We start from the raw sequence: 25,117 nt of genomic DNA, 5'->3' as shown, positions 1-25,117 counted from the left end.
ACAGCACAATAGTAATATATAATTTTATTTTACAATTATTTTTACAATTATCTAACGAAAACCAAAAAATGACATCAATTTGTGAATGCTATCTATTTTTTTTATTTATTAGATTAATATGCTAACACAAAACTATACTAATGTCAAAGTATTTTACAAAGAACGTTCCAAATCAGTCGAATGAGTTTCCGTTAGAATGATCCCTCACAGAAGGTAAGTACCTGTGTAGACAGGAAGTCAGGTTTTGGAACAGAGTTATGTGGTAGAAATGTGAAAATGTGAGGTGGCAGTAAACGGTACAAGCATATACCCTTAGTTTGGAAGGAAGAAAATTTATTCGAACTCGTTTGGACTCAAGGTTTCGTTGCTCTTTCACCCGAACTCCCAGATGCTTCATGTACATAAAGATCACATACTGTATGGCGTTGCTGGAAAAGACAAAACTGTGTATTAGGGCTGAATTGAACTTTTTTTTCACTCCCTGTCCAAGCTTAGTAACCACAGCACAGCGCTAATTTGTTGAGATAGTGAATTGGTGGGTTTTTGTTAAATGTGAGCCAAAATCATCACAATTAAAAGAACCAAAGACTTAAACTACTTCAGTCTGTGTGCACTGAATTTATTTAATACACGAGTTTCACAATTTGTTGAATTACTGAAATAAATTAACTTTTCCACGACATTCTAATTTATTGAGATGCACCTGTATGTCTCCAAACTTAAGTGCACATGCACACAAGTTCACCATCTATCTTCTCACATATGTCTCACATTCATAAATCATACAGGCTTGTGGTGTTTCCATATGACATCTCAAATATGTTTGCCTACATTCTGGTAAATGAGGACTAGGAAATGCATGAAGATTAGAAATCTCATTAAGTCGCTCTGTTCTGCAGCATCTTGCATTTGTGTCAAGTGTCAATACGCTGGTGCACCCCAGGCTGATAATTTACAAACAAATCCAATGCAACGTCTTTATGCACGATCAAACAACCCTCATCCTTAATGTCTTTACTGTCGATCATTATGAACGAGGTTTGCCGAAAGAAAACATGAAAAATTCTCACAATTTCTCCTCTTCTGCGGTTTGTGAAGTCAACCTAAAAGAGACAAATGTGTAAGATAGAGGACAGTTACTAAGCAGACAATCTTGAGTATTTTGAGTAGGGCTGGATGATACTTGGAATATATTTGGATATTTATGTAGTTTTTTCTGAAATGCATAAAGAAAAGGGTTAAAAGCACTGAGAACAATAAAGCTAAATATTTTTTTATTTAGTATAACAATGTCTCACATTTTCAGTCTATTGACAATATTAAATGTATATTTTGATATGTGTATTTACTCTGAAATAGATAAATAAAAGTGCTAAAAGGGTGACAACAATATAATTTAAATTTTATTTGAGAACATAGCTAAATTTTTATTTAACAATATAGCTAAATAATTTTTACATTTTTTAGTCTATTGACAATTTTAAATTTATATTTTAATATTATGTATTTGCTTTGAAATTAAAAAGGGCTAAAAGGGTAATACAAATACAGCTAAATAATTTTTATTTAGCAATATAGCTACATTTCTCAATATTTTTTTAGTCTATTGAAGGGATTCAATTTAATTTTGATTTAGGTGTTTGAAATGCATAAATTGAACTTAAATAAAGGGTGCTAATACTTGATAAGAGGTTTTTTTTAATATCCATTTTAAGATATTTTTTTCAACAGCCACTGAAACTAAGCAGAAGCAAACAAATACTTAATTTTAATATATATAAATAAATATCATTCATGATTTAAATTCTAACATTTTTGCAACTGAAGATTAAACCAGACATATTAATTGCAAAACTAGTCTAATGTGATGAACTGAGGGAAACTTAATGGCCAAATAAAAATATATTGTTTTGTTTAATAGCATCAGCAAAATCACTGCAAATGTATCATTGCTATTCAATATATCGTCCAGCCCTGATGTGGAGTGATTAACAGAGTGTGTGAGATTCTCACAGAACATCATCTATCTTGGATAGGATGTTTTCAGCGCATGATCTCTCTCTCTCTAGAGCCAGCTGTTGAGAGTCCAGACGAGACAGCTCTACGTCAGCCAGGGTCAAGCCCATACTGCGCTTCTGCCTGTAAGAGTGGATGCAGTTGTTTTGTAGGTGTTACTGTCAATCTGAAGGACTGCAATGTGGCAGCACAGGTTAGTGATGAAATGAAAATGTCTATACTCCTGACCTGAAGTCCTCCAAGTTTCTCTGTACATCCGGAAGGAGAGTTTCCTGCATTGTCTGTATATATTGCCTGTGTAATTCCTCTGGAATCAGCTCTGGCCTCCGCCGCTCTGACAACATGTACACACAAAAAAAAAAAGAAAAAAAAATGTAGCGCACACACACATTTCATTGTTTTATTTTAAGATTTCTTTCTAGCCCCTTACCCTCACAAAATCCTTTTCATATTTTTCCATTTTAATAAAAATTTTAGGGACCATTAGCTGATCCAAAAATCTAAGTGATATCACGCTTTACTGCCTTTGTGACATAGACGTATATTAAGCTATCTAAATAGGGACACATATAATAGAGTTAAATAGTTTTATATAAAACTTATTTATAATGGCTTTATACAAACCAGAATCTTATTTAAAAGAAAACAAAAACATAAAAACAAAAAACAAAACCAAACAACAACAAAAATATTTGCATGATTTATACATACATTTCCCCCCAAATTATAGCTAGGACCATACAACACAAACATATTTCTCACAAATACACATTTGAACACACCCACACATGACTAGTAAACAACCTGCATGAACAGAAACAGCATCAGTACGCGTCACTAAACAGGTTGCCTTTTTAAGAAATGTCAACATGACACACAGGCAGTGACCAAGTGCTTCAGAAGCTAAATCCATAATTACATGAAGAGTCAACGTGAATGTTAAACAGGATTTGCACTTTCTGAACAATTGCAGGTTTCCCACAAAGGGCTGAGAAATGATTATGTGGTTGGATGTTGAAATGAACACACAAACAACAGTGCGAGGGTGAGAACGACTTTTATGCGTCCATTAAGACAGTTTTAAAATTAACTGTGCTTACCGAGCTCAGAGGAGATGGATTCAGGCACAGCCACTTTCAAATTCTGTTGAACGAAAATAATAAATTAAAAAGGGCTTTCTGACAAAAGTTTTACATTTCCCCCCCCCACAAAACAACTAGGCCTACAAACACTACAATAACAAGGTAACAAAACAGCAGAGCTGTGGGAAAAGATATGCACTAGTTCCAAATGAACTACCCGTCCATCTAGCAGAAAGAAAACAAAATTTGCTTCAGGGAAGACGTGCACCCCACTCACAAACACACAGAGTTCAAGAACAACAATATGTGATGGCCATGGAGGTAAAAGTTTGTCTGAGAGCGTGTTTGCTTCCTGACCCTGAGGGTGCTGGGAAAGGAGTAACCCTTCACACACCTCTCAGGACAAAAGGCACGGTTGATCTGGGTGGATACAGGCTTTTGCCTCAACTTGTCCACAGACCAAATAATACCAAGGCAGAGCAGACAATGATGGGTTTGAGCGAGAAGAGATGAGGTGTGAAAAGCTCCACTTACTGCCCCCCGGTCTATGAAGAACGTCAAGAAGTCCATGAATATCCGCCGTGTTTCTTTGGAGTTGGTCTGTTTGTAGAGGTCAGCGTATAGGTAGCAGAGCTGTGGAGGGACGTTAGAAGCAGTGAGCGATAAATAGCAATTTGAGACAGATTTGTAAATTTGTTTGATTTAAATTTAAAACATTACTGATGATACAGATATGGTCACCAATAATCACTAAGTTTCAAATATTTGTGGTCAGGAGTTTTTAAAGAAATTAATACTATTATCCAGCAATGATGCATTAAATTGATCAAAATTTCTCAGGACAAAAGGCACAGTTGATCTGGGTGGATACAGGCTTTTGCCTCAACTTGTCCACAGACCAAATAATACCAAGGCAGAGCAGACAATGACGGGTTTGAGCGAGAAGAGATGAGGTGTGAAAAGCTCCACTTACTGCCCCCCGGTCTATGAAGAACGTCAAGAAGTCCATGAATATCCGCCGTGTTTCTTTGGAGTTGGTCTGTTTGTAGAGGTCAGCGTATAGGTAGCAGAGCTGTGGAGGGAAGTTAGAAGCAGTGAGCGATAAATAGCAATTTGAGACAGATTTGTAAATTTGTTTGATTTAAATTTAAAACATTACTGATGATACAGATATGGTCACCAATAATCACTAAGTTTCAAATATTTGTGGTCAGGAGTTTTTAAAGAAATTAATACTATTATCCAGCAATGATGCATTAAATTGATCAAAATTGACAGTAAAGACACTTATAAATGTCATAAAAGATTTCTATTTCAAATAAATTACATTGAAATCACAATTTCACAGAAATATTAAGCAGTAGGGCTGGGAGATATGGCCAAAAAATTCATATATTGGTATTTTTTTGGCTGAATTGCGATATACGGTGTGTATATATATATATATATATATATATATATTTAATTATTCAAATCTTAGATGTTTACAAAGATCCTTCTATTATCTATCGAAACCCATGTCAGTAAGCTTGATATAAGATCATCATTTATTGGGTACTTTCAATTGGGAGGTGGCTATCCCGAACCCTAACCCCTAAATTTCAACATATGAAAATTATATTGAAATATATATATTTTTTTTTCTATTGTTGTTTTTAAAAATATATTTTAGATTTTTAAGTAAAAAAAAAATATTTATTTTATATTTTCATTGTAAATTATGACACTATGTATAATGAAAAATTAAATTAAAAAAAAGGGTCCTGCATTTTCATGTCACTACCAAAAAGTGTATGTTATAGTCCATTGGCTGAGACTGAAATTAACTACACCCCTACATTTATGATCAGGAAATATTTGTGTGTCACTCTTCTCATAGCTACAGGGTGAGTAGATAGGTCCCCTCATTTTGAGGTAGATGTGCTCAAAAGCCTGAACACCTTTTTTTCCTGCAATTAAGCACACTTTTTTTGGGAGTTATTCTGTATCACTGAATTTTTGTGTGTACACAACTGTTCAAAACTGTGCTAGCTAACCATGCGTTGATTAATATCTTGGAGACAAGTTCAAACAACATCCTGCCCAATGTTGTCCAGTGAAACAATGTTTACATTAAGGGCAACAAAAACAAATATAATGAATATAACCATGTAGGCTATATCATAACTATATATTATGTGCCAAAAAAGGGTTAAAAATCACATTACATTCTAACATTGCAACATTACAATCTAAAAACAAAAATAATGCTCTTTAAAACAGAAGTTAAATTCACAAAAATAAACTAGTCAGAGCATCTGACGGGGCAAGCCGCTTTTTACTATAACTATATCTTACCAGTTATTTTAAAGCCCTCAATATAAAACATATCTCATGTTTAGGACAATATGGTTTATGCACTCTTCCCGAAGCAACTCACTCTGTCTTCCGCTATTTTACAGATGCGCTCGTATCAAACTACTGTATATCTATATAAACATTATTGCCTCATAACTTATCGTTTAAGAAAAACATATCGATATATCGTACAAACTCGATATACCACCCAACCCTATTAAGCAGCACAACTGTTTTCAACATTGATAATGATAAAAAAAAAAAAATCATTTTTTTGGTAGTATATCTTTATATCCATACCTACCTCTATATCTTTGCTCTCACATAGTGTTCATTTTGTCAGCTATTTTCATTTTAGTCTTAGTGCCGTGTTAAAATGCCCTTGTTAGTTTATCATATTTAGTCAACCTTATCCTATTTAGTTTTGGTCAAGTTTTAGTCGACTAAAAGTCTCAACATTTTAGTTTTAGTCCAAGAAAATCTAAAGTATTTTAGTCTAGTTTTAGACTACTATTAATTAACCTTACAGCAGTATTCAGTATTGCAATAGTCTATTTCTCTATCAAAACAACAGTGATTGAGTAAGTGCATTTATTCAGCGATCACAATTGCAAACAATATAGTTGAGATCTCGTGACAGAACACAGCGCTGAATGACGCTTTCATTTAGATCGCTTAACTCCAGCTTGTTTGTTGGTGTTTTCAGATCATCAGCAGCGGCGCTTCCACAATGAGGAGCGAGCACGTGCGCATGGTTGCTAGATTGTTTAAAATAAGCAAAACACACCGGCCAGAAAATGTATCAATTTTACAGCGAAGCTGATTCGGGGATTAGAACTCTTGATATCTGGCAACTAGTGATGGGTCGTTCTTGAACGATTCGCTCATTTTGAACGAATCTTTAATGTGACTTGGGAAGAACGAGTCGTCTCGGGGAGTGATTCGTTCAGTCGCGCATGCGCAACATCCTATATATTCTGTAGCCTACTAGAATTAGTCAAGTAGTTCACCTGTTTCGAGTCTTCGGGTTTATCGAGTCGTTCGTTCATCACGTGACAGCCCCATAAGCTTAACCAATGCAGTCTGAGCCGGAAAGAGACTTAATAATAATAACCAAAACTGGGTGACATATTACCTTTGTTACAACATTCAGTGTTATGGAAAAGAACCATCATGACAGAAATTTACACATTTATAAACTGTAAGAAGTAAAAAGCTACAATTTGAGACCAGAAACGCATCACATAACTGTAAGAGTAAATAATAACTATAATAATGATACTACTACTACTACTACTAATAATAATAACTATGCACCCATTTGTAAGGAATCTTTCACATCACGTCACGTGACAAAAGAACGAACGATTCGAAAAAATCGAGAGATTAACTAATCAATTCTCTTTCCGGCTCAGACTGCATAGGATAACGCTTATGGGGCTGTCACGTGATGAACGAAAGACTCAAACCCGAAGACTCGAGAGATGAACTAATCAATTCTCTTTCCGGCTCAGACTGCATAGGATAACGCTTATGGGGCTGTCACGTGATGAACGAAAGACTCAAACCCGAAGACTTGTCAGATAAGAGATGAGGTGAGCTAATCATAGACTGAAGACCCAGGTAAACAATTAATTAATCTTTTCTGTTTCTTATAGCATTATAGTTTTGTATTGTTTGTAGTGTGATCAATGTTTGCGTAAGTAGTAGACATGTTAGGGAAGTAACACGTAACATTTTAATTATATTTTGCTAATATGAACGAAAAAAATTCTTTCATTTTGTTGAACGAGACTCAAAGGTCCGAGTTAGTAAAATGATCCGAACTTCCCATCACTACTGGCAACTGCACTCATGAAACCTCGCATTTTTCATAAAATTTTTCGTCATAGTCTTCGTTAACGAAATTAACACTACTCTCACAAGCATCAAAAATCTGTTTTTTGCCTATTCAATTCAAAATAATTTAGTTTTTTTGTAGTCTGAACAGAAAAAACCCCCACATTAAATCCTTCATATGTGGTCTGATTAAAAACTGATTTTTGTCAGTGCATCTTAGCCCAAACATGCAGTTTGGATTTCTGAGTGGTTTATCGTGCATTCATTGTGCAACAGACTGTTACATCAGAGCTTGAGACATGAATACTTCAGTGGGATATTGCATATGCTACAATTTCCCTCTTTTATGTTTTATTTTTTTTCAAACAATGTTTTCTGCTATTAATGTATTGAGATTTGGATCCTCTTCTCATGAAAAGAATAATAAATGGTGAAAAAATTTCAGATATTCTCACATATGGTGAACTGAATTAACGCAGGCATGCTTATAGCTTGACAAGTTGGTCTAAAAAAACTAATTTAACAAAAGTCCTGAAAATCCCTTCTTCAAAATCTATGGGATACGTATTGTCAACTTAAGTTGACATTTTTACTGTCAGTCAGGTGAAAATCATAAGAAAGCATGACCAATAGCAATAGTCTTGCTTGCCTAAGCAAGCACTGCTAATTACTGCTGGAACTTACCAGAGGTGCAGGGTCAAACTGAGAGATCACATGGTGCAGAAAGACAGCAAGATGAGCAGGGCGAGACTTGAGCAGCTCAATACTCTGGAAGCAGTTGCACTGGCCGTTCACCTGAGACACATCAGATCAGGTTAAAGAGGCAGGTGACTAAGACCACGGTCCCTGCACTGAGGGAAAGGAACTGAAAATACCTGCTCCTGCTCAATGTCAAAGTCATCATCTTCAGCAGCAATGATCTCTGAAGCCAGGCGGGAGGGTGGGCTCCCAATGGTGGATGAGAAACGAGAATCCTACGAGAAGTAGAAAGGTGTGACAATCATGCTCATAAGAAATCAGGCGGAAAGGTCTGTCAAAAGCAATGGTTCTCACCAGGTCAAAACCGTCCTCGACCTCAGGGGAGGGGCAGAAATTGAGGCTGTCTCTGGGGATGCTCTTTGGACTGGAACAGTTGGAGTCCCGTTGGCTCTCTGGAGAGGCCGGGTAGAACCGGCGCTGGACCTGCACATCACACACCGTAAACACAATTAATTACACCACAGGGTAGCAAGGATCAAAAGCCACTGAGTACACTCATGATAAGTGCCACTGTTTAACGGAGATCAGTGAAGATATCTCAAAGAAAAGAGAGCGCAGTGTACACTTACAGATGACACTGATCTTCCACTCCAGAAACCCTCTGGGCTGAAATCTCCCTTATATTGATCCTCACGCACCCAAAAGCCATCTTCACTGTTCCTGAGACACAGACTCTCCTAAAGCATAGATTGAGATACAGTCAATACATGCTTAATAATTCGAAGCTATTCAATCAGATTCAGGATATTTTGAAACTAACATAATGTGTAATTAATGGTCAAGCAATATATCAATCAGATTGATCAATTGGCATCCTATGAAAACTGTTTGCCCAAAAATGATCGCATAAGAAACAAGGGAAAGCTGCTATTATCCAAAAATACACATTTTTACAAATATATTTTATTTTTGTAATTTATAAAAAATTTTATGAATTACATTTGTATTAAGATAAAACAATAAGCCACCTATTATGCTCACCAACGCTTCATCTATTTGATCAAACATACAATAAAAAAGTAATATTGCAAACTATTATTACAATTTAATATAACTTTTCTATTTTAATATTTTATATATTAAACATTATATAATATATTTTAAAATGTAATTTATTCCTGTTATGGCAAAATTGAATTTGTCTCATGAACCAAAAACCATTCTAATATGCTGATTTGGTGTTCATTTCTTATTATTATCAATACTGAAAATGGCTGCATTGTAAGTTTTTGTGGAAACTTTATTATCATATAATATACAAATATTTATAATCAAACAATCTGTCTCTCTAGCTATATCAAAATTGGTTGACCACTCCCTAACAGTGTGTTTCTGATATTATGAATATGAACAGAATTGAAACTGGTCAGAAATGCCATACATGTGTATGGCCCTGCTGATGTGGAATGTGCTTCTTGGCTTCCTGGATGTCCCGTAGTGGTTTGGGTGTGGGAGTTCTGCTGTAGTCCTCCTTCAGTCCCTAAAGAAGAGACATTTTCATATACTACATCAGGGGTGCCCAACCCTGCTCCTGGCGATCGACTGTCCTGCAAAGTTCAGCTCCAACCCTAATCAAACACACCTGAAGCAACTAATTTGGGTCTTCAGGATAACTTAAAAATTAAAGGCAGGTGTGTTTGATTAGAGTTGTAGCTAAACTTTGCAGGACAGTCGATCGCCAGGAGCAGGGTTGGGCACCCCTGTACTACATAATCAGATCTTGTACACACACAGTCAAAGGGTAACAGACGAATATCAGCCTAACAACTCTGACATGTTGCTCTGCTCTATAAAAGTCTACTTTTATGCTGCTCTCCAAGACAATGAGAATGAGAGATCTTTGTTAACAAGACATGTGAAGGTGTTAACTGTGTCGAAACATAGTGGGTGGAGCTTAAGTCTCCCCTCTCACTTATCAGCTATACTGAAGCTCTAAATTACCTCCCAACAGGAAAGGCCTCATTCTTATCAACTTAAGTCATATTGCAACAATACAGCTCTGTAACTCAACACTTTACTGACAGGTACACTTTGTGAAATTGAAAGTAGCATGTGTGTCAACTTTAAAGCAGTAGTTTTGAGTCTGATATTTAGATTCTGACCTGTATGTCCTGTTGCTCCTTAGACACCATCCTCTTGTTGTCTATTCTTTGGTTGAGTGGAGCACTGTTCTCTTCCTATGTAGGGTTGGGTTGACAAATGACAAGGAGGAGCAAATTATAAATACTGAATATGTAATTTAATTGGAGGAGAGATATGAGGAAGTAAACTGAGAACAAATAAACACTGAATGAAAAACAATAAAAAATCAGATGGGAAAACAATTTGCTGCAATCTATGGGGTTCTTACCCATGACACAAGAGGAGAGGAGGTGCGTTCCGCTGCATTGTATGAGTTGGGAGATGTAACGAAAGGGTCCCCATAACCCCCCGGTGACCCAAGACCCACGTCTACCTCAGAGAGGGGGATCTGGGGCAACCCGGGAGGCCGGCCTAATACTGTGAGGGCCACATATGAGCCGGCTGTGAAGAACAAATGAGTTTTGGTCAGTGGTGGAGACATGAGGTGTTCGTCTTTACTTAAACAAATGGCTTATACTCACATTTAATTAATTTCACCACTTCAACGTGGTTTGATTGCGTCACCAATGTCCCGTTCACCTAAAGCAGAGGAGACAAACATTAAAAATGCAATATACTCGGACTATAAAACATATACATGCGAGTACTCCAACATCACCTCAAACATGGTCATTTTGTGACCAGCAGGTGGCAGAATAGACAGATGCTGAAATGCAGTGGTGAAGAGAGAAGGGTAGTGGGCAGTGAGAAATACAGCTTTGTACAGTAACCTTGCATCTGCAAGCATCTTACCTTGATGATCCTGTCCCCCGTCTGAACACCTGCACGCATGGCAGCTCCATCTACCAAAATACATGAGATGATTATGAATTGAAAGTATTTTCTGGTGCAGCTGGTGGTTGCCAGAGTGCTGCCATCTGGTTGCTAAGGGGTTCTGAGTGTTTTTTCAGCACAGTGTTATGTGGTTTATGTGCTCCATTTACACCGCACACAAACTGGTTTTTGCTGTCATTTTGCAAATGACGAAACCTCCATTTTGGGTATTCACGCATGTACTGTCTCATGTAAACGTGCTCACTCAATCACAATTCACTACAATGTCACAGTTAAAAACTTGAAAACTGAGCAATTATGCATGCACTTCTACAGAATATTCCACACTGTATGACAAGTGCATTATGTCCTGAACGACCACCTTTTAGACTAAGATAAACAGTTTTGCAAAAATCATATATATTTAGATACATTTTTGCTGTTCAGACTTAAAAAAAATTAATTTGAGTAACATGCACTTTTTTTTGCCCCACTAGAAATGTCAAAGCATATAAAATTTAGTCAGGGTAGACAGACACCATATTGAATTTTATGCAGTTGAAAACAAAGCTGTGAGGGGGATACATTTACAGTCTTTAGAAAGGCATGCACTCTATGGAATTTTCACATACTCAAACGTTAGTTGAATTTCAATTTATTGCCATATCAGCTTCAGATACAACATTTAACAATTTAATAAAATATAATAAATACAATCATTTTATGAAATTCAACTTAAGAAAATAAATGATGAAATAATTTTGTATATACAACTCTATAATATATTTTTGTCTTAATTTTTTTATCTTCAAATGAACTTGAGATAAAAAAAAACTATGAAAGTTTATGTAAAAGTCAGTTTTACAAAACAACTCCTTCCGAATTTTAACAGCTCAGAACTTTCAAAACCGTTTTATGGAGTTATGTTCATTAACATATGTTTTTGTCTACTGAAACATTTTTGGAAAGCTAAACAATTGTCAACAGGAACACACTTTGTTCCGGTCAAAACTTAAATATGTGGTTACCCTGACTTCAGTGTGTCTATATAATATATATAATGTTTAAATGTGTTTATATAATACATATAATGTTTATTTAAAACGTTATTCAATGTGTTCCCTGCTTCTCTTTTATGATGCTTTAAGGTGTCCTCTTGGTCCTGCTCTGAGCACATCAGCTCCATTTCTGACTTCCAGGCAAGTCTTATCAGCCTGGGAAGGGGAGAGGTCTCGACATACGCCTACAGGAGCTGGTGTTGGCGGAGCCAGAAAGACAGACAGCGTGGCAGACAGGCATCTTACCCTGTTTGACGAGCTGCACAAAAACAGGGTTGTCCCCACTGACGGTCAGCCCAAAGCCGCTCTCATCTTTCTGAATGATTACGCATCTCTGAACCAGCCCTGGAGGAAGGGAGAGAACAAGAAGAGAGAGAAAGTAAGCTATGAAAGGAGCAATGAAACTGATTTTACTGGATTGCCAATGTCTTTATTAAAGCGTTCATCAGGAGAGGCCTATCAAAGCAGATTACAGTAACAATGACTCCAATACCTGATCGAACTGACAGGGTAAGTGCGTGCAGATAATCACAGACATAAATTACTTGGCACCATAAAAAAATCTGCAGAGTTGTGAAACGAACATCAATCTCGCAGTCCAATTAAAATCCAACCCGCTTCGCAGAATAATGGAAAGATACAAGAAATGATGAGAGCAGTGGAGACGTGGGTTATCACGGTCATCTAATGCTGCAGTGTGAGAGATGGGCCTACATTCAAAACTGATAGTTCAACAGATCTGAAAACAAAAGCCGCAGTTCTCAGATGGCAGAAATGAGTATGAACTGCTCAGTCACACAGAGATGTCCTGTGTGATATACCTTCAACTGTTCAAGAAATATTTTAACAGTTTAACATTTTTTTTACAGTTTAAACATGACTTAAGTGCTACCATCAGCGTTGATTACCACAGAGTAAAGAGTTTCCCTGTAAACAGTGCTTTACAAATAGTTATATCACATATATTTCTCATATCCTTGCATGTATCATGTGAAAATTACAGGATCTAAATAATCATGACTGAATTTAACAGAGGATTGATAATTAATTCTATTATATACTAACCCATGTAATGTTTAGATGTTTATCATGGATATACTTCTGAATCAGGGCGATCTAGTGCTATGATTCCAAGTGTATATCTGCAAACATGTTAAGTCATTTTAATTTGACTATTTAATAAATAATTTATTTTCTGCGTTAAGTGGACACCATACAGATGGTGTCTGTCAAATTTAAGTATTTATGTTATAAAATAAATGTTCAAATAAAAGCTGTTCATTACATTCAACAAAGAATACTGAATAAACGTCTCATGATTTCTACAAAAATATTAAGCAGCACAACTGTGTTCAACATTGATAAGAATTTTAATAATTCAGCTTCAACATGACAGGAATCAAACGCATATTAAAACAGATTTTTTATTTTTAATTGTAATAATATTTCACAACTTTTGATCAAAGTTTTGAATAACTGTAGTGCACTGCAAACATAAAGGGAGTAAAAATGTTTCACTTTGCTCACTGATAAAAAAGTGACCTCAGTAAGTACCAAGTATACCATGTAATAGTTAAGTACAACTGTAACAGTTATCAAGCCTTTAAACCGAGCATTCAGACTTTCTGTCTTTATCTTCTGAACCATTAGGAATAATGCTATCTGTTATTGTCCAATAATACACGCATAGCCCAAAATGAACTCAGCGGGGAAGCTGCACATAAATAAATGCTGATAACACTTGAACTTCACATTGCTGGAGAAGAATCACTTGCACACGAGTATAGACAGAACTAGAAACACAGCAACAGTACGATCATCTTACCAAAAGACTCAGGTCTCCTGTCAGCCTCTACAAATCCACTCTTCTGCACCAGCACGTCTGAGCCACACACAACATCATGATACAACAAGGGACACACACACACATTTCACAGAGGACACAGAGAGAGGACTCAAATTAAAAAATGAGCAATGGCACAAATACACACAGTGTGGCTGTTTTGGAATGGATGATTGTCTATTGAGGAGCAGTGAAATCTCCAAGGTCTTACATATTAACAAAGTGTCTCCCCCGAAATGATTAATAAGATGTTCAGGCATTAAGGTCCCCAGGTGTTAACCCAGAAATCAATGCTTGGCACAAATGCAGATATAACCAATAAACAGAGTTTGGGGTGAGCAGAGCTTTAACGAGAGAACATTCTCAAAAACGGTTACGCAAGAATGAAGGTTTTTGCTTTCATCTTGAAATATGGTTAATCATAGTTAATCAGGTAAACTGTGAACTTGAATTTCTCACAAAAATTTAATCAGTGATACTGTTTAACAAAGTATAAGATTTATAACTATAGTCTCCATTACGCAAGGCTATACACCTTTGGTCTGGAATTAATCACACAAAAGAGCCACGCTTCTCAGACACTCCTAAATTAGGGTTGGGTGATATCGATGTGTTCTCAAATGAACTTCCTGGAAATATAAGATTAAGCAACATTGTAAATAGTGCAATGATTTTAATGTAATTTTTTTTTACTATATATTTTTGTTCGGCCTCTAGATACATTTTGCAATTTGAGGGCATAAGAATGTTAGGACAGAGATATTCAAACACCATCTATAATGTTTATGTTTGTAAGTTGGATCCATTTCCATGAATCAGTTCAAACTAGAGAGCAGAGAGAAAAACTTTTTTGTAGGCCAAGAAGTTAGCATCATCCTGATTCCCTCAATAACTCAATAGGTTTAGTCCAAATTTTTCCATTGTTTTTGGATTGTTGCAGAAAATAAAACGTGACCAACAAATATTTGGTTCATCATGAAAATCTTCACAAATTAAGAACCTTTATGAATTTTATAGCCTAAACACAATCATCAGAAATAAAACGCTAAAGATTACTAATGTATTTTATATCATAGAATAAAACTTGAAAATATCTTGAACTGAGTTTAACACAAATTTATGTAGTACAATGTTTTAGTAAAAATATATGCAGGAAAATATTACAGTTTTATTATATACTGAATGCTATATTGTAATGTTATATTTGTGTATATATATATAAATAAAAATGGTTTGATATCTTGCATTTTTAGTAGGGATGTCCCGAGCCGACATCAACACGTTTTAGCCGTCATACACGTTTGAGCTTCTGTGTTCAGTGTATTTGATGAACACTTTTGTAATAATCACTCATTCATTTAACGTTTACTTTTATCTGCCGTCTGAGACATTGTTATTATAACGCATTATGGATGAGTCTTGATTCAGACTTGACTGACAGACTGGCGTTCTGACACCGCAACCTTCATGCTTTCTAACCTTATCTCTACTTTATGTTGTAATTATTCTTCTTATTAGATGTATAAAATACAAGAAGTTTATATCAAGTAGTCCCATATTCATATTTACAGTGTCAACCATTGAAACATGTTTCCAGTACATCTGCCAATGTCTGTGTGTGCATATACATACATACATACATATATATATATATATATATATATAATTGTGACCCCAAAATCTGTTTACAGTGTCAACCATTGAAACATGTTTCCAGTACATCTGCCAATGTCTGTGTGTGCATATACATACATACATACATACATACATATATATATATATATATATATATATATATATGAAGAGCTTGATTCCAAAACGCTATAAATCCATTTTGATTAATTTGAGTAAAAATGTGTTTTCTTTACCAAGAAAGTGGCGAGATGAAAACCACTATGTTCTGTTTCAAACTTTCATATAGCATCTTTAGGATATAATAACATAAAAAAATTCAAATCCAGATTTTGATTTTCAAAGATTTATTATAAAAACTGATTATTTTTCCCAAAATGCAATAAATCCATTGAATCAATATAAAAGTAATTTTTCATATTGAAACTGTACAACAATACACAACAAAGTTGATCCACATATGACAGCCTCTGAACTTGGCCAATAATCTTATTAATAGCTTATGTTTCTTTCTCACCGCAGAAACCACCACAGGTTCATCAATGCAGTCAAAATTATTCATTTTTTTAGGGCTGCACGATTGTCGTGCGCATCTCATCAGTAAAACAGTTTCTGTGATTAGTAAATCTCCATCACGTGCTTTCAGATGGAGCGGCATTTAATACACAGAGCCGTAGATCACTGACAAGCTATGCAATTCGCATTCATAATCGAAAGGCGATTCATCTGTGATTATGAATGCGATATTGCGTAGCTTGTCAGTTACTGTTTACAATGGTATATGTATATGTGTATATGTATGTGTGTATGTGTATGTGAGTGAATAGTCAAAAAAATACCACACTAAATAGTGACTAAACACGACCCTTTTTATACATGTTAACCAGGAGTCACTCTCATTTATAATAGTGGCATTGTCTGATAAAATCAACATGCATCTAGACTAAAGAGCGGCTATGCGGTTGTTTTGGCTATATTACTTTTTTGTCTCAAGCAGCACACTGCCTGCGTCTGAGTAACAAACTAAAAAAACCAACAAACAAAAAAGTGCATGTGATATTAACAGACGAACTACGCTCATATTTATAATCCCGAACAATCAGTAAGCAACCCTCTACATTGCGAGTAAATCACTCGCATATGCGACTAATCTTCACTCTGGGCGACTAAATTATGTCTAATATTAGCCACTGGCTAATAAATTCTCAGATTTTACTCGCCAGTGTGTGAGTTGGACGCTAAGTAAAAGTTTAGCACAGATATATTTTCACTCGCCGAACACACTGACTGAGCTCTTCAGAGTTTCTCTCTCCGTCAAGCGATCTGATAGAAGGGAGACTGGCGTTTGTCGCGGTTTGGAAAGATAGGGAGAAAACATGACAATAACACGGCAGATATCGCATTTTGCGTAAAATTTAAAATGTACTTTTCAATACCGACCAGATAGAATACTGATTTTGGCAGGAACTAAATTTTTTTTAAATGGCATTTATCGCATTTTGGAACCAAACTCTTCACACACACACATATATATATATATATATATATATATATATATATATACACACCATTGAGAATATTGGCAATTGCAATATCTCAGCAGTGAAACATCTGGATCCGTTAGAGTAAAGAAAATGCAGGGAAAACACAAAATAATATCACAATGTAGTCTTTATTTTTTTTAGGAGGGGGGTTGAAACGTGACCTGGATGTGTTTTTGTGAGCACATAGGCAGCATGTTTCACCTTTTATAGTGCTTTCCATCAGTCCTACATGTAAACAATATACTTTGTTGTATTTTCCTGTAAAAATAAGAGTTCCTTTCAATTCTTCAGCTTTTAAGAACTGCCGGGTTTTCCTGTAGTAGGCAGAACTAATGCGCAAACGACAATCTCATTGGCTGGTGCTCACCTATTATCGACCCTGTTTTGATTTCAGCGAATCAGTTCGAGCGAACGCACACAACCTGATTAATATTCATGAATCCAGTAGCTCATTAATCCTAGTGCATTTTTATAATGTTCTTATTAGTAGAATTCGTATAATAATAATATCTTATCAGTGTTACTGTTCGCTTTGTTGGTTTCTTTTTTATATTTATTTTTTAAAAAAGCATGTATTTATCCCGTATATAACAGCCCACAGTTGCCCATATATAATCTTAAAAACATGTTTTAATTCAAGGAGCAAAAAAGGGAATATAAATTATATTTATAAGTGTTAAACTCTTTAGAAATGTGACATTCAAACCAACCACAGCCAATCAGCAATCAAGAAGCATTCATATAAATTTTTCCAAACAAGAAAGAACAAGTAAAAAGTGCTTTATCGTTTTCACAGGAAGTTTGGCAGCTGCGCAAACACTGAAGTAAAGAGCCATTGCTATGGAAATGATACACCATCTAGACCAGAGGTTTTCAACCTTTTAGGACATGCACATCAAAGCACATAGGATTCTGTCACTGAACGCACGCTAAAGTTGCTCACAGTAAACGGATGCCACGTTGCATTTCTGACGCACTCCACACACTCGCACTACCGACAACCGGACAAATAGATATGGAAAATTCCCTTTGATGCATCCAGTTCTGTAAACTCGCCTTAATCAAATGCCCCCCTTTCAAAAATATTACTTCCAGCACCCCCCAATGCTATCCGAATGCCCCCGTTGAGAAAACGCTATACTAGACAACAACGGCTGCTTGGTCGAGGAAAAAAAAAAAGGTCAAACTCGTGTGTAGGGGTACCAGGCAGCTTATCGCTTTTGGGCCTCTTGTCGGGAGGGGGGTCTCTGCTGAGAATGCTACTGGTTCTGTAAACACAAACAGGAGAAATCAATGTACAAAGTCAATGAAATGCATTAACACACTGCAATGAGCACTCAACATAATACACCAGTGGTTCTTATATCTGGGAGGGTTGTGACACAAAAATGAGCTGCAGTCTAATCGGGTTGAGTACAGTAGGTGAAAAAAAAAATGCTAAATGCAAATAATGAAACCATAAACTATATAAGAAAATGCTTCTCTTATTTTTTTTGTTGCTGACATTAAAAGGACATCAAACCTAACTATATTTAACACAAATTAATTTGCTACTTGGTGAAAGTTAGTCAAATTTGTCAGATGCCAACACGGACAGGTTGTGTGACATGCCCTGATCTCCAAAACCAAAATGAACAAAACTCTTCATGAACAAAAACTTTGCAAGGTCCCTTTAAGACGACTTAGTTCACTCTGTGGCCATATTGGTAACGCCCCTGGGCAGCTATTTCTAGTCATGCAACTACAGCTTGTCCGAATTACTTTTCACATTTCAAATCAGGAATTAATGATCTAATAAATCATGATATCATATATTGTGCTTCTTTAGCTCAAATCATGCCATAAATAAATAAACAAATGAAACAACCTATCTTAAATATACACACATATAATATTAATTAAATATTTTTAATAGAATTATATATTTAAATAATAAAAATAATTATATTAGCAATATTATATAAAATTAATATTACAATATTAGCATTTCAATATAACATTTTTGTTTTTATTATTATAACATTATTTATATTAATAAATAACACTTTTATACAATAAACTATTTTGCAAGCCATGTTGGGTCATCACTCAAATGTCCAAAATAAAATCTAAAAACTAAAATCAGCTGTAAAAATTTACATGGATTGACACGGAAATTTAGTAATTACACCATAAATGCATATAATTAAAGTCTACTGTTTCACAGTCAACACATGGCTTTTTGGCTAGATTTAAAACAAGGAAAAGTGCACTTTTAAATAAACAAGGCAATAATAGATGGCACTCGTGGTGGTAGTTAAACAAAGTTATATTTATTGAGTTTAAACATGAATATGTCTATGAAAGATTGTATTACTGTACTGTGATAAAAGAGAATCACAATGCAGAACAGGCATTTTCAAGAAACAACGTTTGGATTTGAAATCAAAATAATGGATAAATGTTGTGTTTGTGGTAAACAGCTGCGGATCAGGAGCGGACTGCAAACGCGTCCTGTGTGAAAGCAAAATGAGTCTGTGCTGCTTCTGCACTGCATACACATACTGTATACGCACAGCAGACTGAGTACGTGTGAACTTGGCACAACAAATCTAGTTCAGCATCTGAGTCAACGCCACAAACAGCTCTATGACCAATGCATGGCAAAAAAAATCCCCGGACACAGGATTTTTTTTTCTGCCATATGTCTATTCTAGAGACATTTTGTTACACCTTTACTTAGTGATTATTTTGCCTTATGTCTGTTCTAGAGATATGTTAGAGCTTTTTGATAAAGCTCTAATTGGTTTTCTTTTGGAAATATGTTTCAAATTCTCACTGAATGCATTTATGACTGTAAAGCATGTCTGTGTGTGTCAAAATCGTGATTAAAATTGAAATCGCTAAATTGATCAAAGAAATCGCGATAGGGTTTTTTTGTCCATATCGCACAGCCCTACTCTAAAGCAGTAAACATTCAGATCAGTGACTGACTGATAAATCCATATTTTACCATTTTCAGCTGAATAAAATAAGCAGAAGAGTCAATTCTAAAACATCAATACTCGTCAATGAATAATATACTTTTTATTATTCTTATAGTAAACAGTCTGTATAATATGAGCTCATTTAATTTCAGTGATTATGAATGTATCATGTCATCATAAAATTGTACTAACTGTATTGTATTCATCAGCATTAGATTGACCACCCTGCTCTTTAGATATCAGCAAAAAAAAAAACTCATATCGTCAATCATTAATTCTGCCCAGCTTTAAGTGCACTGATTGGCACCGTGTATTGTGTAGTGTTGAGTAGTGTACTCTTGCTGTGTGCAATCACTATTTGCTTAGTTAACTTCCTGCTAGGACAACAGATGTGCCCCACTGCGCTAATGTCGCCCTATTCATTACACACATCAATTAAGAGGCTCCACATGAGTCCTGCTGGTTCTTTATCACAAAGGCAAGTGGAAAAGCCTGCATCCAGCAGTAGCTAGCTATGACTCCAGGTCTAAAAGTAGCCTCCGCAGTAAGGTGAGGTGAGGTGGAGTGAATGTGTTTAACAGTGCTCTGCTTCCCGCTCACAGGCCGTGTGAGAAACCTCTGTTCTCTGGGCCAATCAGTGATGGGACACAGTGCTGAAGAAGTCCTTTGTAGACCTGTCTGACTGCGTCTAACTGAGAGCCACTGTACTAACAACCCTCTCCCATTTCCTTCACCTGGGCTCACGCGCTTGACCCGTGAACCTCACAGGACACCAAACTGACTGAAAATAATGTGCACAATGAGAAACAACTCTGAGAAACAATCACTTCAGCATTTTAAACGATGGAGGATCAGCTAAACCTCACATTTCTCCATCAGCCTGACAGCGTGTCGATTTTTGAACTCATTTTGAACTCATTCTACGAGTCAGCCAAACGGCCAATTCATTACGGGACAGTATCGGAGAGAGTTGACTACACACCCTCACAGTGAAGTGCAAGACATTTGCAGTGTTGCTCTGAACACAGGGAATAATCGCGCGAATGCTAAACTAACTTTTCTAAGATTGCTTCAGAGGTCAGCAAACTGTGAAATTAACACTGCAGCAAAGTAATGGAAAGGACTCGGTGGGATTAGCCCACCCTTTATGAGGCTGGTAGATTACGCAGGGCAATTTGTCACCGCTGGTAAACTAGATAAGTCTAATGAGAGAGCAGCCGTCAATTACTGACTTTTTCAATTAAAACTCAATTAATAAAATCAACCTTGAGCGCCGACACAGGCCTATATGAAGCAATTCTATTCCCACTCCCAACAGGGGCCATGAATTGCACATTTACTCTAGTTTTTAATTTTATGTAAATCAATAGTAACCATGTCTGTTAAACTACAAAAAAGACAACATTTATATGTTTATACGTATTTGTGACGAGAGGGGCGGGGCCGAGAGCCCGTGGGAATGGAGCGAGGCCAGTGGAGTAAATGCTAATGCGCGACACCTGCGCCACTCACCGGCCTCAAGTCCCACGGAGGAGCTCCGGAAGGATAAAAGGAGGAATGACGGACGAGAGAGGACCAGGCCTGGATTTGATTTTGTGTTTTGGTTCTGTTTGTTTTGTGTTTTTGGTTCTTCTGTTTTGTGTTTATTTTATTATTAAAGTTTTGTTTAAATGTTCGCCGGTTCCCGGCCTCCTTCTTCCCGACCTACGAACGTTGTTACAGTATTATATGCTAGAACTCAAATCTTTTGAAGCGGATATCTTTCTATGGACCAACAAAATTTAAGTCACCATTATTACCTGATAATTTTCCCTGTAGAGATGCACCGATCAGGGATCGGAATCGGCCGATTTTCCTCATGATCAGCCCGGATCGGTGATCGGTCGGTCAGTCTCACTTCTTTCCGATTTTGAGCCGATCCGTTTTGTTACCAGCGGCACAGGCAATAACATCAGCCGTGCATTCTCACTCTCATCTCTCCGACGACCCCTTCTCTCTCACACGCGTCTCATTCTCTCCGGTTAAATAGTGCTTGTATTGCACATTATTTGACTCATTCCCGCAGGTTTTGCACTTATACCAAACACGTGCGCACCACCACTGATCTATATTAGTGGAGCGCACAATCTGTGCTCAGTCTCAAACTGCTTGTGAGCCACAAATACCAAAATGAGTCGCTAACTGCGCTAAAACATTCAAATACATAAAAAAATTGTCAAAATGCCCGTTTTGGCGAGTATCCAGTTAAACACAGTCAGTTTTGGAACGTTAAATAGTTGAGAAAGAGAACGCATGTTGTGTAACAGTATATTGGGTCCGTGGATAAACTCTTTAAGGGACCGCAGTCCAATATTTTTGCAGCTGTCTGTCATGTTAACCAAAGAACAAAAGACAAAGAAAATAATTTTCTGCTCTTGACTGAATACATTTTATAACTGTAATGGTAAGCATGTAATTTTTACAATGAAGACTACAGAAATTAAAGTAATCAAATGTAAAATAAAATTGGATGTGTTATTTTACATTTGATTACTTTAATTTCTGTAGTATTTCTTAACTGAATAAAAACTTACTTAACCTGAAAAACTTTTCATCTTTATTCTATTGCATTTATTTGTGCTGTTGTTTGCAATTTTTTTATTTGTTCTTATTTTATTACTGACTTTTTACTTGTGTTTTTTTATGAAAATAAAACTTTGCATTGAAGAAAAGTAGATTTTTGTTTGTACATGCTGTCAATTCTAGTTCTTAGAAAGAAAATCGGAATCAGCAAAGATCGGTATCGGCAGATCACACTAACGAAAAATCGGAAATCGGAATCGGCCAAGAAAACTGCAATCGGTGCATCTCTAATTTCCCCTCAAATGAGCTGCTAACTGTAACGGTTCCAACGGATCATTGAGTTCTGAACGAATCAGTTCAGTTTATGAACCGGACCAACAGTTTATTGAAAAGAACAGGTCTAAATGAACAATTTGATCACTGAACTGGTTGGGAACGTCTGGGACTCAATGATCCAGTCACAGTGATTGAACAGTGACTTTTTGATGACTAGACTCTGAATACTGCAGAGCGTTTTTGTCATTTTTAGACCTTAAAAAGCATTGTGTTAGATGTTGAATAGAAAAAAATAAACCTTCACATGAAGATTCTTCAACATTTCTGAAAAATAAATAAATAAATAATACAAATACACACAGTTCAGAGAAATCTCTTACCCGTAGCAAGGCTGCATTTATTTGATCAACAATACAGAAAGAAACAGTGATATTGTGAAATATTATTACAATTTTAAATAACTGTTCTATTCTATTTTCATACATTTAAAAATGTAATTAATTTCTGTGATGCAAAGCTGAATTTTCAGTAGTCATTACTCCAGTCTTCAGTGTCATATTTTTCAAATACCTATTTATTTGAGAATAAATAGTATTTATTTGAAATTGAAATTGATATAAATGTCTTTACTGTAACTTTTGATCAATTTAATGAATCCTTGCTGCATAACAAAAAAAACTAGAGGTCGACTGATATGGGTTTTTCACTGGCCGATGCTGATATTTAGAAATCAGGGCAGCCGATGGCCGATATATGATGCCGATTTTTTTTTTCCTTCATCTCATAAAAGTGAGTTTGAGTAAATGATTATTGCAGGATACAAGATAGTAATAGTAGTAGCCTAATTCAGAGTAATAATACATGGCTCAAAACTTAAGCACCTTCTCAAAACAGTTCTGAAGCATGCTTTTTGTTTATGTTTGCTGACAGACACCAGTGTTTCTCACAGCCTTGAAAATGCAAATTCATTCTCTGCCGGCAGGAGGCGCTGTTGGAGCAGGATATATAGCGGTTTCCCCGGTAATGGCTGTAATCAAATAAGCACTACTTTATCAGACATTACAGGAAAGATGAAATGAAAATGACATAGAAGCTTTTCTGAAGACGGTCAGTTCTTTTCAAAGATACATTCATATAAAAACACCAGCGCAGCATTTTAATTTTGAAACATGCAGTGCTCAGTTTATTCAAGGAAGTATAAGCCTTTTGGAAAATCTATTTGTAGTGGTCCGTCTGTTGTGACGAGCCGCCACAAATAACTCAATGTATGGGAAACACTGGACACTGCTATAAGTCAAATGGCCAAGTGATAACAAAAATAAAAGCGTTCACACATATTACACTGTCTGCTGCTCATAACTGCTTAAGAGTGCGGCAGTGCGCTGGCCACGAGCAATGACATCGTGGAGGCTATTGTCGGACCCACACACACACGTTATAATCAGCCCAGAAGTTTCGTCTGAATTGCATACGTTTCTACTTTCACATGCAAATGACTTGCACTTATGAATATGATAACGTTCCGACATCAATTCTAGTATGGTAAAACATAATTACGCTTTTGAAATGGTTTGTTTTGCCCTGCCATCATTAGCTGAAGCTGTGTGTGAACAAGAAGCGGCTGCAGAGTGTGAGCTGCTCCGTCTCACGCAGCCAGAGAGAGATTCTCCGGTGTTGTGCAACAACGCTTAGCTGCCCACAGATGCGCCTGCCTATAAATCGGCCTAATTTGCAGCACAATCGGCCGATGTCGATTAATTAAAAAATGCCAAAAATCGGCCGATTAATCGGCCGGCCAATTGGTCGACCTCTAAAAAAAACTAAAATATCTAAACTTTTGAACAGCAGTGTACAGTAACTTCAGAAGAACATGAATTTGAGTAAATGAAAGAATTGTCATTTCCAGATGAACTATCACTTTAAAATGAAAAGAGTCAAAACAATTGTATATTTCTTGAGTCTTCAAGCAGGGGCTGTGGTGAAGCACACTGTTCTTGCTTGTATCAGAGCTCTCTGTAGGGACACAGGATCCTTTTGAGAGCAGTTTGAGGGAACTGAATGGGCCATTTATGAAAGGGCCTGTAAAACGTTCCATGGTCCGCTCAGCTAAAAACCTCCCGCTAAAGAGGAATGGAAAAGTAAATCCAAACAACCGAAGCAGCCAATAATCCTACCTTTTGCATGTTATTCTCTCCTTAATGAATCATGCATGCTGATGGTACACGTAAGAATACTGCCAGGGCTCCAGACTGCGACCAAATGGTTGCATTTTGCGACAATTTTTTCTGCCTGTGTGACTAAATTTTGT

The 25,117-nt window shown here is 36.3% G+C and overlaps 1 protein-coding gene across 2 annotated transcripts in view; it reads right to left on the bottom strand.

The window, feature by feature from the left end:
- The window catches only part of LOC107601722 (rho guanine nucleotide exchange factor 12-like), an 80,140-nt gene that overhangs the window by 16,501 nt on the left and 38,522 nt on the right, over positions 1-25,117 (bottom strand). For both annotated transcript variants that reach the window (XM_016293990.1, XM_016293991.1), the window contains exons 3-19: positions 18,186-18,273; positions 12,233-12,338; positions 10,908-10,957; positions 10,637-10,694; positions 10,384-10,556; positions 10,136-10,210; positions 9,415-9,513; positions 8,603-8,710; positions 8,328-8,456; positions 8,150-8,248; positions 7,959-8,069; positions 4,072-4,170; positions 3,117-3,159; positions 2,245-2,350; positions 2,014-2,139; positions 1,071-1,103; positions 311-428 (exon numbers count right to left, since the gene is read on the bottom strand). In XM_016293990.1, coding sequence (XP_016149476.1) covers positions 311-428; positions 1,071-1,103; positions 2,014-2,139; positions 2,245-2,350; positions 3,117-3,159; positions 4,072-4,170; positions 7,959-8,069; positions 8,150-8,248; positions 8,328-8,456; positions 8,603-8,710; positions 9,415-9,513; positions 10,136-10,210; positions 10,384-10,556; positions 10,637-10,694; positions 10,908-10,957; positions 12,233-12,338; positions 18,186-18,273 — 1,621 coding nt within the window. The remainder of the gene's footprint in view (positions 1-310; positions 429-1,070; positions 1,104-2,013; positions 2,140-2,244; positions 2,351-3,116; positions 3,160-4,071; positions 4,171-7,958; positions 8,070-8,149; positions 8,249-8,327; positions 8,457-8,602; positions 8,711-9,414; positions 9,514-10,135; positions 10,211-10,383; positions 10,557-10,636; positions 10,695-10,907; positions 10,958-12,232; positions 12,339-18,185; positions 18,274-25,117) is intronic.

The sequence above is a fragment of the Sinocyclocheilus grahami genome, unplaced genomic scaffold, assembly GCF_001515645.1.
Source record: "Sinocyclocheilus grahami isolate Dianchi unplaced genomic scaffold, SAMN03320097.WGS_v1.1 scaffold311.1, whole genome shotgun sequence".
NCBI classification, from domain to species: Eukaryota; Metazoa; Chordata; class Actinopteri; order Cypriniformes; family Cyprinidae; genus Sinocyclocheilus; species Sinocyclocheilus grahami.
Note: the sequence above shows the minus strand (reverse complement) of the source record. Positions and strands in the feature narration are given on the sequence as shown.